At 29.6% G+C, this 13,092-nt stretch overlaps 1 protein-coding gene across 1 annotated transcript; it reads right to left on the reverse strand.

Annotated features, from left to right (window-relative positions):
- Positions 1-118: 118 nt before the first annotated feature.
- Positions 119-2,524, reverse strand: LOC109012722 (F-box protein At1g55000). Its single transcript, XM_018994515.2, has 2 exons — positions 2,034-2,524; positions 119-875 (listed from the first exon to the last, which is right to left on the reverse strand). The coding sequence occupies exons 1-2, from the start codon at positions 2,328-2,330 to the stop codon at positions 501-503; spliced, it is 672 nt and encodes a 223-aa protein (XP_018850060.2). The 5' UTR covers positions 2,331-2,524; the 3' UTR covers positions 119-500.
- Positions 2,525-13,092: the final 10,568 nt, after the last annotated feature.

Here is a 13,092-nt window from a genome sequence, read left to right on the forward strand (position 1 = left end):
AATAATAAATAGTAGTGAAGTATCTTCAGAATACCTGAAAATATCTCAATATCCAATGCTGCTCTCGCCAGCTTCTATGGCATGTTGTGAGCAATTTTAGTCAGAAAACCAATGCTAATAAAAAGAGCAAAGGCAGAACCTTTACTAAACATAAGAGAAGAGAACATAACTTCAAGCATTCCATTCAAATGATTGATATGAACACCAAGATGAAGAGGTAATATTGTTATGTTTAATTTACAGGAGTCACAACCATCTCACAATTGAGCCGCCCACTTCTTGCAACTGTAATTGATTTATTAAAAGGGTACCCGTGATAATAAGAGGCGAAGAATTGTAGGGATGGATTCCAAGTCTAGAATTTCCGAAGAAGCTGAAGAATTCAAATTTCAAACTCATTTGCCAGGACGGTGCAAAGAGATATTGTCTCCGCCTTTATTCACCATTTGTTATATGGTTCTGTGTTCCAAGTAGCTGTGCTCCGCATTATATATCAGCAACTAGGTCAGGCCCACTTTCCTCTCCCACCTAAGGTCCTTGGAGAACTCTGAGAGCGCAGCCCGAGGATCACCGTTGGAAATAGAAAGGTAATATTGAGCAGTCCCATCATCAACTTGCATGCTTCTCTTCAACGAGTCAAGAATCCTCCTCTTCCCTTGTTCAGTAGTCATCCTATTCAACAAGTGGCTGGAATTTCTATTAGTATCACCTTCAAGATAAAACACTGCCACTTCCCTTCTTGCATCGGTATCTAGCTCGATGTAGCATGTCCCATTTACGAGAATGTCAGGATTGCTTATAGGGATTAACAACCTCTCCCTCGAGTATATGCCATGGTCACTCATCATGTTGTTCACACGTTTTATGTCCATGACCTGCTAACACCCAAAAAAAATCAAAATTAAGAATGTCAATGCCTTTGAAGCGACAAACCAGCCTATGAAAAGTGAATCACCAGACGAACAACTCCCCGCAAAGGGAAAGGATTGAGCAAAATGAATAGATGATCATGTGTAAAGCCAAGTCAGCAATAGATTCTACAATTCTGATTTTTGAAGAATGGTTTCACACAGAAAATGTCTTTGGTTTGGTTTCATCGTCTTTTAATTCGGTCTCATCACGTTTTCGTCAAACAACTGGTGAATGGTTCCCCCTGCCAACCTTCTTCTTTGAGCCTCCTATCACGGTGATAGCATAGGTGTGCACAGAAAAGAAACCTCTATATATAGTAGATTGCGTTCAAACCAAAAATCTCCTTGAGAGGCATGATGCACCAAAAGCTACTTACCGAGCAAGCTTCCATAATAATAATTAAAAAAAAAAAAATAATAATTGCAGACACTGGCACAATTCTTCAATAGATGAGTCAATTTTGCACACGTTAACTACATTGATAATCAGCAGTAACATATTGAAACACATTGTAGGGCCTTTTGCATTGTCTAACTGGAAATACTGGTATATCAATAGGAATGATTCAATGTTAAACAATGAGGAAAGAAATTTGAGAACTTGTATATGAATTTAGAGAACATTGCCTCAGACCATTTTGGAGCTTAAGTTGCATTCATAACAATCACAATTCACACTCTTTACCATATCAAACTTGTATTTGCTCATAACAGAATTATTAGACAAATTTTGGGGCTTCAAAACAAAACATTCACTCTCTATCATATAGTTTCGCTTACTTAATTCTCTCTCCCTCTGTATAAGTTTATAACCATGATACAAAGCAGCAAGCCAAAAATAATAATCAATTTTCTTTGCATTGCCTTAATTTTATCAGAAACCAGACAAAGACATTGTGAAAGACAATTTTCAAGTACAATCAAGTTTATCTATATATATATATATAAAATATCAATAGACAGGCCCTAATAAGTCGACATATTTGACCACCCACGCAAACAAAAGAAATAAAAAATGAACTATCCTAGCCTATATATTTTCCAGTAAAAAATTAGAAGAAATGATATTTTCTCGTCGTTTCCTACACTTTCTTAGTGACCAAAGGGTTACAATATCCATACCTGAACTGAATACCTTATAGCCAGTCTGGCAAGGGTGTCTCCCTTGACAAGCCGATGAGATATCGCAAACTTCCCGATCCCATTGTCCCTCCAGAAGCTTCCCGAAACGGGCTTTCCTATAACGTCCTTCAATTTCCACGGCGCCTTGAAGGCTCCGGCGACGATTTCGTGGTCGGAAGCGACCGAGTACCAGAGCCGGCAGACGCAGCTCGCACGGGCGAGGTCGGGGACGGGGAGCTTCTGGAGGATGATTCTTAGTGTGTCTCGGCACGTGAGGGCCGAGAAATTTGAGTTCATCGGGGAGATTGCTGGCGTTGAGAATTCGGAGCTGCTGGGATCGCTGCGGGTTGGGTTTGGGATTGGAGGGTGGTTGAGGTGTGGGAGGAATTCGTTTTCGACTTCGTATTCGTCGCCGCGGCAACCAATTTCTAGAGAGAGAAATGGGAGCTGGAAGGTGGAATTCCATGAATAGATCGGACTGGATGATTGTTAGGTGGACAGGCTACGACGTTAAGTTGGAATAGTAGCTGGGATTTTTATATAAAATAAAAATTAGAGTTAATTATAAAATCAATTTATGTTCACATTTTTATTCGATATTTAAGTTTCTAAATTTTACAAAATTAATATCCAAACTTTAAGAAATTTCGCAATTACATATTTTTTTCAATTTATTTTTTAGATGACTAATATAATGACACGTGTTAATTTTTGATTGGTTGATCGTGATATTGATATTGAAATTAGTAAATAAAAACTCTGTAATTAATTTTCTAACAACAAAAGCACATAATTATGAATATATCAATTTTATAAAATTAAAAAATTAAATTTTGAATCACAGGTCTTGATTTTGAAATTAAATATAAAGATTATAGTCATAGTAATATTCTTACTTTAATTCTAAATAATTTTTAAAAATTTTAAGTTTTATCACTTTTAATCATACAACTTTGTAACATTTTAAGTTAATTTTTACTTAAAATGATTGGCTTATAGTACTTTGTTAAAATATGATATCAATTGGGGTAACTAAAGACAACAAGTAGAGGAGACAATATGTAACACGATCTGTTAATCCAATATAAACACGATATGATAAAATATGGTTAGGATTTAGTCTTAATGAGTTCGAGTCAAAACGGATTGATTCGTTAAGACAATATTTCTTAATGGGTTAATAACGGGGCAACTAGTTTTGACCAAAATTAAAGTTACAATTATACTTTTATATTTAAAAATAAAATTGTTGGGATTTTAATTTCGATATTTTTATTATTTAGATTGTAATTTTGGACTTGTAATTAGTTTTATATTTTGTATAGATATTGTGATTTTAATATTTATATAAAATTATGCTAAACTTAACTAGGTCAAACGGGTTAATTTCGGATATGTTCAATCTATTTACATAAACGGATCAAAACGGATTGACACGACACGAACCGATCCGACCCGTTATATTAATGGGTCATGTTAGGATTTTAGATTTTGACACATAAGCTTAACATATTAAGTTAGGGTTGACTCATATAGTATAATATATATGTTTTGACACGACACGAACACGACTCGTTAACACGATTTGACACTTCTAATAATAAGATATGGAAGGCATTTCTTTTTATTTTATTTTATTTTATTTTATTATCATAACAAAATATGAGGTAATCCTATTATTAAAATTTATATGAGATGAAATTAACAAAATTTAAGAGGTTTTACTGACAAGTGATAAGAAGTTAAAAACGGCATGAAAAAAAGAGAGGTTAATTTCGAACCATTTTGATAAAAAAGAGGGATTTTTATCAAAATCAGAAGATTTGGATCTCCTGAATTTATTAGTTTAAAATGTGAGAGATGAATACATAAAAGGTTAGCGACAAATTTCAAATGAACAAGTCTTACGTAAGTGTTTTTGTAAAAAATAGATCATACTAACACCTTAAGTTTTTAGATCATACTAACACCTAAAAATAGATCAAACCGCTGGTAAGATTTTAGGTGCAATTTGGATAGTGAGATAAGATGAAATGATTTTAGATAAAAATTAAAAGTCGAATAAAATATTATTAGAATATTATTTTTAATATTATTATTGTTTTGAGATTTGAAAAAGTTAAATTATTAATTATATTTTGTGTGAGAATTTAAAAAAATTATAATGATAAGATGAGATGAGATGAGACACTTTTACCATCCAAACGAGATCTTAAAAAAATGAATTTCTCACACTTTTTTATGATCAGGTTTAGTTTTTTATATAAAAAAAAAATTGTGCAAAAATTATGTATTTTAAAAACGAGCAATGCACGTATAATCCCCATTTAGGGACTGCATTGTAAGTTTAGTTAATTTTATCTTTAAATTTTTTCAAAATTACAATAATATCCTTATCAAAATGGTACTCTTTCCTATTTAATGAAGGGCTTACACATGTAGTCCCCATTTAGAGAATACAAATAGAATTTTTCTTTAAAAACTTGAGAAATTTTATTTACAATCCTTAATGAGAGACTGTGTGTGCAATTTCATTGATTAATGTGGGTAAAATAGGAAAACATTCATTTAAAAAAAAATATTATTGTAATTTTAATTTTTTTTAAATATAATTATATGGACATATATGAACAGTCCCCATTTAAAGACTGTATGCGACTAACTCTTTAAACTTATATATATAATTGAGAAAATATATTTACAACCGTAAATTGTGCAATCGTCGTATAATCTTTTTTAAAAAAATGAATAAAAAAATGAGATTTATATAAAAAAAAAATTAATTTTTTAATAATAAATTATATTTTTTTAAAATGATTATATAATATTTACGTATAATTATATATAAAATTATCTTATATAATTATTCAATACAACTCGCAGCATCAAATATCTCCTCCGTTATAACTCCAAGAATATTTGGATAGTAATTCTAGGCCCTAGAATCTTAACAATATCAGTATCCAAAAGAAAAATTATATATAAGCCAAGATTTTGTGTCGATTTGATCAGTTGGGGGCCCAACTGTTGGGCCGCAGAAAAAGGTATACACCAACTACGGAACCATTATATTTTCAATAAGATGATTTTGCGAGATGAAAAAAGCGAAGGTAATTGAACATTTCAGTCCTTGTGAATGGATGAGTTGGAAAGCAATGAAAAATGTGATGCATATGGCCTAATTTGTCTTTCCTCCGTATTATAGTTTTGTGCGGTACAAATTCTTTATTTGCAATTCTTCACGGAAAATATATTTACAACCGTAAAGTGTGTAAATGAAACGAAATTTTTTTAAAAAAATAAATAAATACAAGATGTACATAAAAAAAAAATTAATTTTTTAATAATAAATTCTATTTTTCTTTAACGTAACATTATTCGCATTAATTTATTCTCTCTAACACATAAGAAAGTGATAAGCGTAGCTATTGTGATTCCAAAGAGAAGATCTTTTGATGTCCCCATAGTGAATTTACATTAGACTAATTCAAATGTGCTACACTACCGTATACCTATTGTCACTACAGCAACCCTTCATACGGGTAATTCTATGCATCAGCCTACACACTTCACACACTATGTATTTAATTTTTTTTTTTTTAAATCTCAATACACTAAGTGTGTTAAGTGTGTGATAAATAGTATGCTGATGCAAATATTTTTCCATATATATATAGAAAAATGCTCAATACACTTTTTTATAGAATACCAAGGATCACTCTCCATGCAAGAGATCATGTGAGCTTTCTGACGATAACTTCATCCTTGAATATGTCCTCTGTAATGGAACCCTTTTGATGAGTTCATATTCTTCTAATTTCAGGCAACAATCAAGGTATAAAAAAACACATTTGCAAACCTGCTTATTGATATACTCAATCATTTAAAATATTAAAATATTTGTATTTTAACATTTTTCACAAAGATAACCGTTAAAAGCACTCTTGTTAGATTATGCAAATGAAAAAAGTGATGACTTTTAACTACAGTAAATTAGTTCTTTGGGTCATATTTGATAGTCACTATAAGTTTGTAGTATGACCAAAGGGAATAACAAATATTTTCTTCCTTGCAAGCTCTCTCTCTTCCCTCAGTTTTGGCTTCTACTTAACTCTTTTTTTTTTTTTTCCTCGTGTTCTTCCTTTTCAGCAGCACTTGTGTTTTGTTGTCTTTCCTTTATTTTTTTCCTATTGCATTAATAACAATAATTATTAAACCCATTTTTTTTCCCGGTAGCATTAAGAGCATTAATTGTTGTATAACGAATGATTTTATTAATTTTTGAATTAATATTTGTATCATGAAGGGTTGTATACTGCAAGTCTTATATTATATAACATTAATATTTCCATGTAGTTCTTAATTTAGAAAAAAATAGTTTAATAGAACAAAAAAAATTGAAAAAAACATATTATTAAGTTTATAATATTTTATTATTATTTTGACTAATAGATGAATAATCTAATGTGAGAATAAGTTTTGAGTGAAATAATCAAATACAAAATCATGTCATATTATACAAATTTTACATTTGTATTTAAATAATCCAAATGCTAATTCAAATGTGCTACACTATCGTGTACCTATTGTCACTATAGCAACCCTTCGATATTTAAGTTTCTAGATTTTACAAAATTAATATCCAAACTTTAAGAAATTTCGCAATTACATATTTTTTTCAATTTATTTTTTAGATAACTAATATAATGACACGTGTTAATTTTTGATTGGTTGATCTTGATATTGATATTGAAATTAGTAAATAAAAACTCTGTAATTAATTTTCTAACAACAAAAGCATATAATTATGAATATATCAATTTTATAAAATTAAAAAATTATATTTTGAATCACAAGTCTTGATTTTGAAATTAAATATAAAGATTATAGTCATAGTAATATTCTTACATTAATTCTAAATAATTTTAAAAAATTTTAAGTTTTATCACTTTTAATCATACAACTTTGTAACATTTTAAGTTAATTTTTACTCAAATGATTGAACTATAATACTTTGTTAAAATATGATATCAATTGGGGTAACTAAAGATAATAAGTAGATGTGGTAATATGTAACACGATCTGTTAATCCAACACGAATACGACACGATAAAAGATAGTTAGAGTTTAGTCTTAATGAGGTCGGGTCAAAACGAATAGACCCGTTAAGACAATATTTCTTAATGGGTTGATAACGGGTCAACTAGTTTTGACCAAAGTTAAAGTTACAATTATACCTTTATACCTAAAAATAAAATTATTGGGATTTTAACTTCGATATTTTTATTATTTTGATTGTAATTTTGAACTTGTAGTTAGTTTTATATTTTGTATAGATATTGTGATTTTAATATTTATATAAAATTATGCTAAACTTAACTAGGTCAAACGGATTAATTTCGGATATATTCAATCTATTTACATAAACGAGTCAAAATGGATTGACAAGACCCGACCGGCCCGTTATATTAATGAGTCGTGTTAGGGTTTTAGATTTTGACATGATAAGCTTAACGGGTTAGGTTATAATTGATCCATAAAGTATAATGTATATGTTTTGATAAGACACGATCATGACTCGTTAAGACGATTTGACATCCCTAATAACAAAAGAGGAAAGGCATTGCTTTTTATTTTATTTTATTATCATAACAAAATATGAGATAATCCTATTATTAAAATTTGAGAAATTCTATTTGCAGTCCCCAAGTGCAAGCCCCTTATTAAATGAGAAAAAATATCATTTCAGGAGGGATAGTTTTGTAATTTTAAAAAAAAATAAAAATAAAATTACCTAGGTTTGTATTGCAGTTCCCATTTAGCATTGCTCTTAAAATTTATATGAGCTGAAATTAACAAAATTTAAGAGGTTTTACTGACAAGAAGTTAAAAACGGCATGAAAAAAGGAGACGTTAATTTCGAACCATTTTGATAAGAAAGAGAGATTTTTATCAAAATCAGAAGATTTGGATCTCCTGAATTTATTAGTTTAAAATGTGAGAGATGAATACATAAATTGTTATGGACAAGCTCCAAATGAACAAGTCTTACCTAAGTTTTTTGTGAAAAATAGATCATACTAACACCTAAAAATAGACCAAACCGCCCGGAAGATTTTAGGTGCGGATAGTGAGGTAAGATGAAATAATTTTAAATAAAAATTAAAAATTGAATAAAATATTGTTAGAATATTATTTTTATTTTGAGATTTCAAAATTTTAAATTATTTATTATATTTTGTGTGAAAATTTGAAAAAGTTATAATGATAAAATGAGATGAGATGAGACACTTTCACTATCTAAACTAGACCTAAAAAAAATGAATATTTCACACTTTTTTATGATCGGATTTAGATTTAAAAAAAAAAAGAAATTGTGCAAAATTTATGTATTTTAAAAACGAGTAATGCACGTATAATCCTCATTTGGGGACTGCATTACAAGTTTAGTTAATTTTATCTTTAAATTTTTTAAAATTACAATAATATCCTTATCAAAATGGTATTTTTTTCTATTTAATGAAGGACTTGCACATGTAGTCCCTATTTGGAGACTGTAAATAAAATTTTTCTTTAAAAACTTGAAAAATTATATTTGCAGTTCTTAATAGGGGATTGGGTGTGCAGTCTCATTGATTAACATGGGTAAAAGGAGAAAATATTATTTTAAAAAGAATATTATTGTAATTTTAAATTTTTTTTAAACATAATTATATGGGCATATATGAGCAATTCCCATTTGGGGACTGTATATAGACTAAACTCTTTAAACTTATATATATATATAATTGAGAAAATATATTTACAACCGTGAATTGTGCAATCATCACGTAATCTTTTTAAAAAAAATGAATAAAACATGGAATCCACATAAAAGAAATTAAATTTTTAATAATGAATCATATTTTTTTTTAAACCAATTATGTAATATTTACGTACTTCATGATTATATATAAAATTTTCTTATATAAGTAATGTTACATACAGTCGTGGAATACGTAAGTGTCGTGCAGTCACTTTGAAAAAGAGTGAGATCTACTATTTAAAAATTAATTTTTTTTTATATAGATTCTATATTTATTTATTTATTTTAAAATAATTACATGATATTTATACACTTACGATTATAAATATCATTTCTCTTATTCTATACATCTTGCAGCAACAAATATCTCCTCCGTTATAAGTCCAAGAATATTTGGATAGTAATTCTAGGCCCTAGAATCTTAACTAGATCTGGATTCAAAAGAAAATTTATATATAAGCCAAGATTTTGTGTCGATTTGATCAGTTGGGGGCCCAACTGTTGGGCCGCAGAAAAAGGTATACACCAACTACGGAACCATTATATTTTCAATAAGATGATTTTGGGAGATGAAAAAAGCGAAGGTAATTGTACATTTCAGTCCTTGTGGATGGATGAGTTGGAAAGCAATCAAAAATGTGATGCATATGGCCTAATTTGTCTTTCCTCCGTATTATAGTTTTGTGCGGTACAAATTCTTTATTTGCAATTCTTTACGGGAAATGATATTTACAATCGTAAATTGTGTAAATGAAACGAAATTTTTTTAAAAAAATAAATAAATACGAGATGTACAAAAAAAAAAATTAATTTTTTAATAATAAACTTTATTTTTCTTTAACGACTATATTTAACATTATTCGCATTAATTTATTCTCTCTTGTGATTCCAAAGAGAAAATCTTTTGATGTCCCGATAGTGAATTTACATTAGACTAATTCAAATGTGCTACACTACCGTGTACCTATTGTCACTATAGCAACCCTTCATACTTTGCTTTGTCATTGAAGATGATTCGAGAGACTATATATATATATATATATATATATATATATATATATATATAAATGCTCAATACACTTTTTTATAGATTACCAAGGATCACTCTTCATGCAAGAGATCATGTGAGCTTCTGACGATAACTTCATCCTTGAATATGTCCTCTGTAATGGAACCCATTTGATGAGTTCATATTCTTCTAATTTCAGGCAACAATCAAGGTATAAAAAAACACATTTGCAAAACTGCTTATTGATATACTCAATCATTTAAAATATTAAAATATTTATATTTTAACATTTTTCATAAAGGTAACCGTTAAAAGCACTCTCATTAGATTATGCAAATGAAAAAAAGTGATGACTTTTAGCTACAGTAAATTAGTTCTTTGGGTCATATTTGATAGTCACTGTAAGTTTGTAGTATGACCAAAGGGAATAACAAATATTTTCTTTCTTGCAAGCTCTCTCTCTTCCCTCGGTTTTGGCTTCTACTGAACTATTTTTTTTTTCATTTCTTCCCCCGTGTTCTTCCTCTTTAGCAGCACTTGTGTTTTGTTGTCATTCCTTTATTTTTTTCCTTTTTTTTCCCTGTTGCATTAATAACAATAATTATTAAACCCGATTTTTTTCCCGGTAGCATTAAGAACATTAATTGTTGTATAATGAATGATTTTATTAATTTTCGAATTAATGTTTGTATCATGAAGGGTTGTATACTGCAAGTCTTATATTGCATAACATTAATATTTTTATGTAGTTCTTAATTTAGAAAAAAAAGTTTAATAGAATAAAAAAATTGAAAAAAACATATTATTAAGTTTATAATATTCTATTATTATTTTTACTAATAGATGAATAATTCAATGTGGGAATAAGTTTTGAGTGGAATAGTCAAATACAAAATCATGTCATATTATGCAAATCTTATATTTACATTTACATAATCCAATACTAATACTCTAAGGGTCTCATAATAAATAACGCGTTTACTTCCTCTGAATTACGTGGTCATATAGGATATAGGAGATGTTTATCTTCTTCTTCTTTTTATGTTTTTTTTTTTTTAAAAAAGAAAAAAATCCTAAGCAACTTATATACCTTCATAAATTATTCTGTATAATAAGCATCACATCTCTATCTAGGCCTTTGGAAACCTTCTAGGTAGGTGTATCGATCCCATAGTGTTGGCCTCGCCTAACTATTTAAAGGTTGATTGTTCAAGTTTTCCAACCGGCCCCATAATTTGAAAGAGGAGATCATCAGAGACATTGGTCGTTTCTCAAGGGATCTTGTGGTGTTAAATCCAGGGGGATAAACGCATGCAGCATATCCAATATAAAAGCAAGATCGATCGATCGATCGATGTTGATGGTTGAATTTTCATGGCCGGAAGTAAAGAGATCATAGATCATGATCAGTGCAAATCTCTTTCCCACATGACTATTAATTGATTATTGTCTCCACTTAGAATTAGGCCCACTGTTGTGCCTTATATTCTACCTGTATGTATAATTGGGTATTTGGTTGGGTTTGATAGTAACTTGGAATCGAAAGAAAATGACATTATTAGGTGAAGATCAACCACATATTGGAGTTTGGTTTTTCTGCAAAACTGACTGACTGGACCACACTCATGATGTTGTAATCCATTGACATTAATCATAATTACATGCTTAGTTAGAAACATCTACCTCGACTCAGCTACATGATTAGAGGCCCATTAACTAAGAAATACATAGATATAATCTTCGAAAAGATCATCGTTAGTTGAGACCTACTTTTTAAGCCCTTTTTTTCCCGTTGGGAAATGAACAAGATGGACCAAGTTTTGCACCTTTAATTATCACTACTTTACTTTGGGGTCCCTAGAATCAATAAATTTTTTGTCATGTAATCTACATTCCATGGAATCGTTTTATCTCACAACATGAGTGGTTTCAATTCACCTTTACATCTTGAATACGATTGTCCTAAATATTAAAAAAGGGAAAACAAAGAATTCTCCTCCCTAAAACCTCCGAAAAAGGTTTTTTGGTTTTTTATTCTTTGTTCTATCAAACCCTACTTTCTAGCAAAGCAACAAAAATACAAAAGAAGCATTGGAATTTGGCGGTTGATGGAACTCTTGCTCCGCCAACCACCTATACCTTTGTTGCAAAAAATGATGACAATAAAGTAAAAGTAAATAAAAAATAATCGAATAATCAATCACACGGCATAGATTTACGTGGTTAGGCAACGTGCCTACGTCTATGGAGCTGTAGATGATTATTTTATTATGCTAAGAAATCATAAGATACAATTTGGGGTGATTTTTCACTGTTCAGAACGACCATACTGTTCAAAATAAGCATATTTATAGGATTACATGACAGAAGCCCTAATTTTCAATTTTCTGCGATATTCGCTCAAGTTGAGTGTCGAGCACACATCAAGCGAATTCTCTGTTTGGGCTTCACTCGAGAGCTGAGTCGAGCAAACTTTCTATATGATCTTCACTCGAGCTGAAAGTTAAGCAAACGTCAAGCGAACTTTTTATCCGATGCTTCCCGAGTAAAAAACAGTACCAAGATTTTGTCCTAAGTCGAAATGAACATGGTTGAAAATTCACTCAAAAATTGAAACGAATCATTCATTTTTCTGTAACACTGGTTGACTGGACCACACTTATGTTGTAATCCATTGAGAATCATATATACATACTTACTAAGAAACATCTACCTCGACTCAGCTACATTAGAGGCCCATTAAGTAAGAAATACATATATAAATATATATATATATATATATATATATACACACACTAGCGGTGGTAAAGCACGTTTGCCACATCTATCAAATTGAAGAAAAAAATAAAATGTAACTTTAAATATTAAAATAATCTAATGTATAAAAATAAAATTATTATTTATTTATGTTCATCATTTATTATGAAATTTAAATTATATTAAAAATTCAAATTAATTAGATAATTTTTTTTTCTTAAAAATGTACAGTAAAATTTTATTATTTATTTAACCATAAAAAATTAGTATTTTAATTATCTATTTTATGTTAGTTTAAATCAATATTTATACTTCTATCGTTAGATTAAATCTAAAAATTAAAGATAAAGAGTTGTAATTTAAAACCTATAAACCAATATTTTTCCCCACCTTTCATTTCTCCCTCTCTCATTCCCCACACACGATTGTGATATTACGTCGCACATTAACATTCACACAGACGAACCCAAAAAGAAACAGAAAAACAA

Source organism: Juglans regia, chromosome 11 (genome assembly GCF_001411555.2).
Source record: "Juglans regia cultivar Chandler chromosome 11, Walnut 2.0, whole genome shotgun sequence".
Lineage (NCBI taxonomy): Eukaryota > Viridiplantae > Streptophyta > Magnoliopsida > Fagales > Juglandaceae > Juglans > Juglans regia.

Coding starts and splice junctions, on each gene's coding strand:
- LOC109012722 (XM_018994515.2), bottom strand. CDS start 2,330: ATGAACTCAAATTTCTCGGCCCTCACGTGCCGAGACACACTAAGAATC. Junction 876..2,033: donor CTATAAGGTATTCAGTTCAG/GTATGGATATTG, acceptor GGGTGTTAGCAG/GTCATGGACATAAAACGTGT.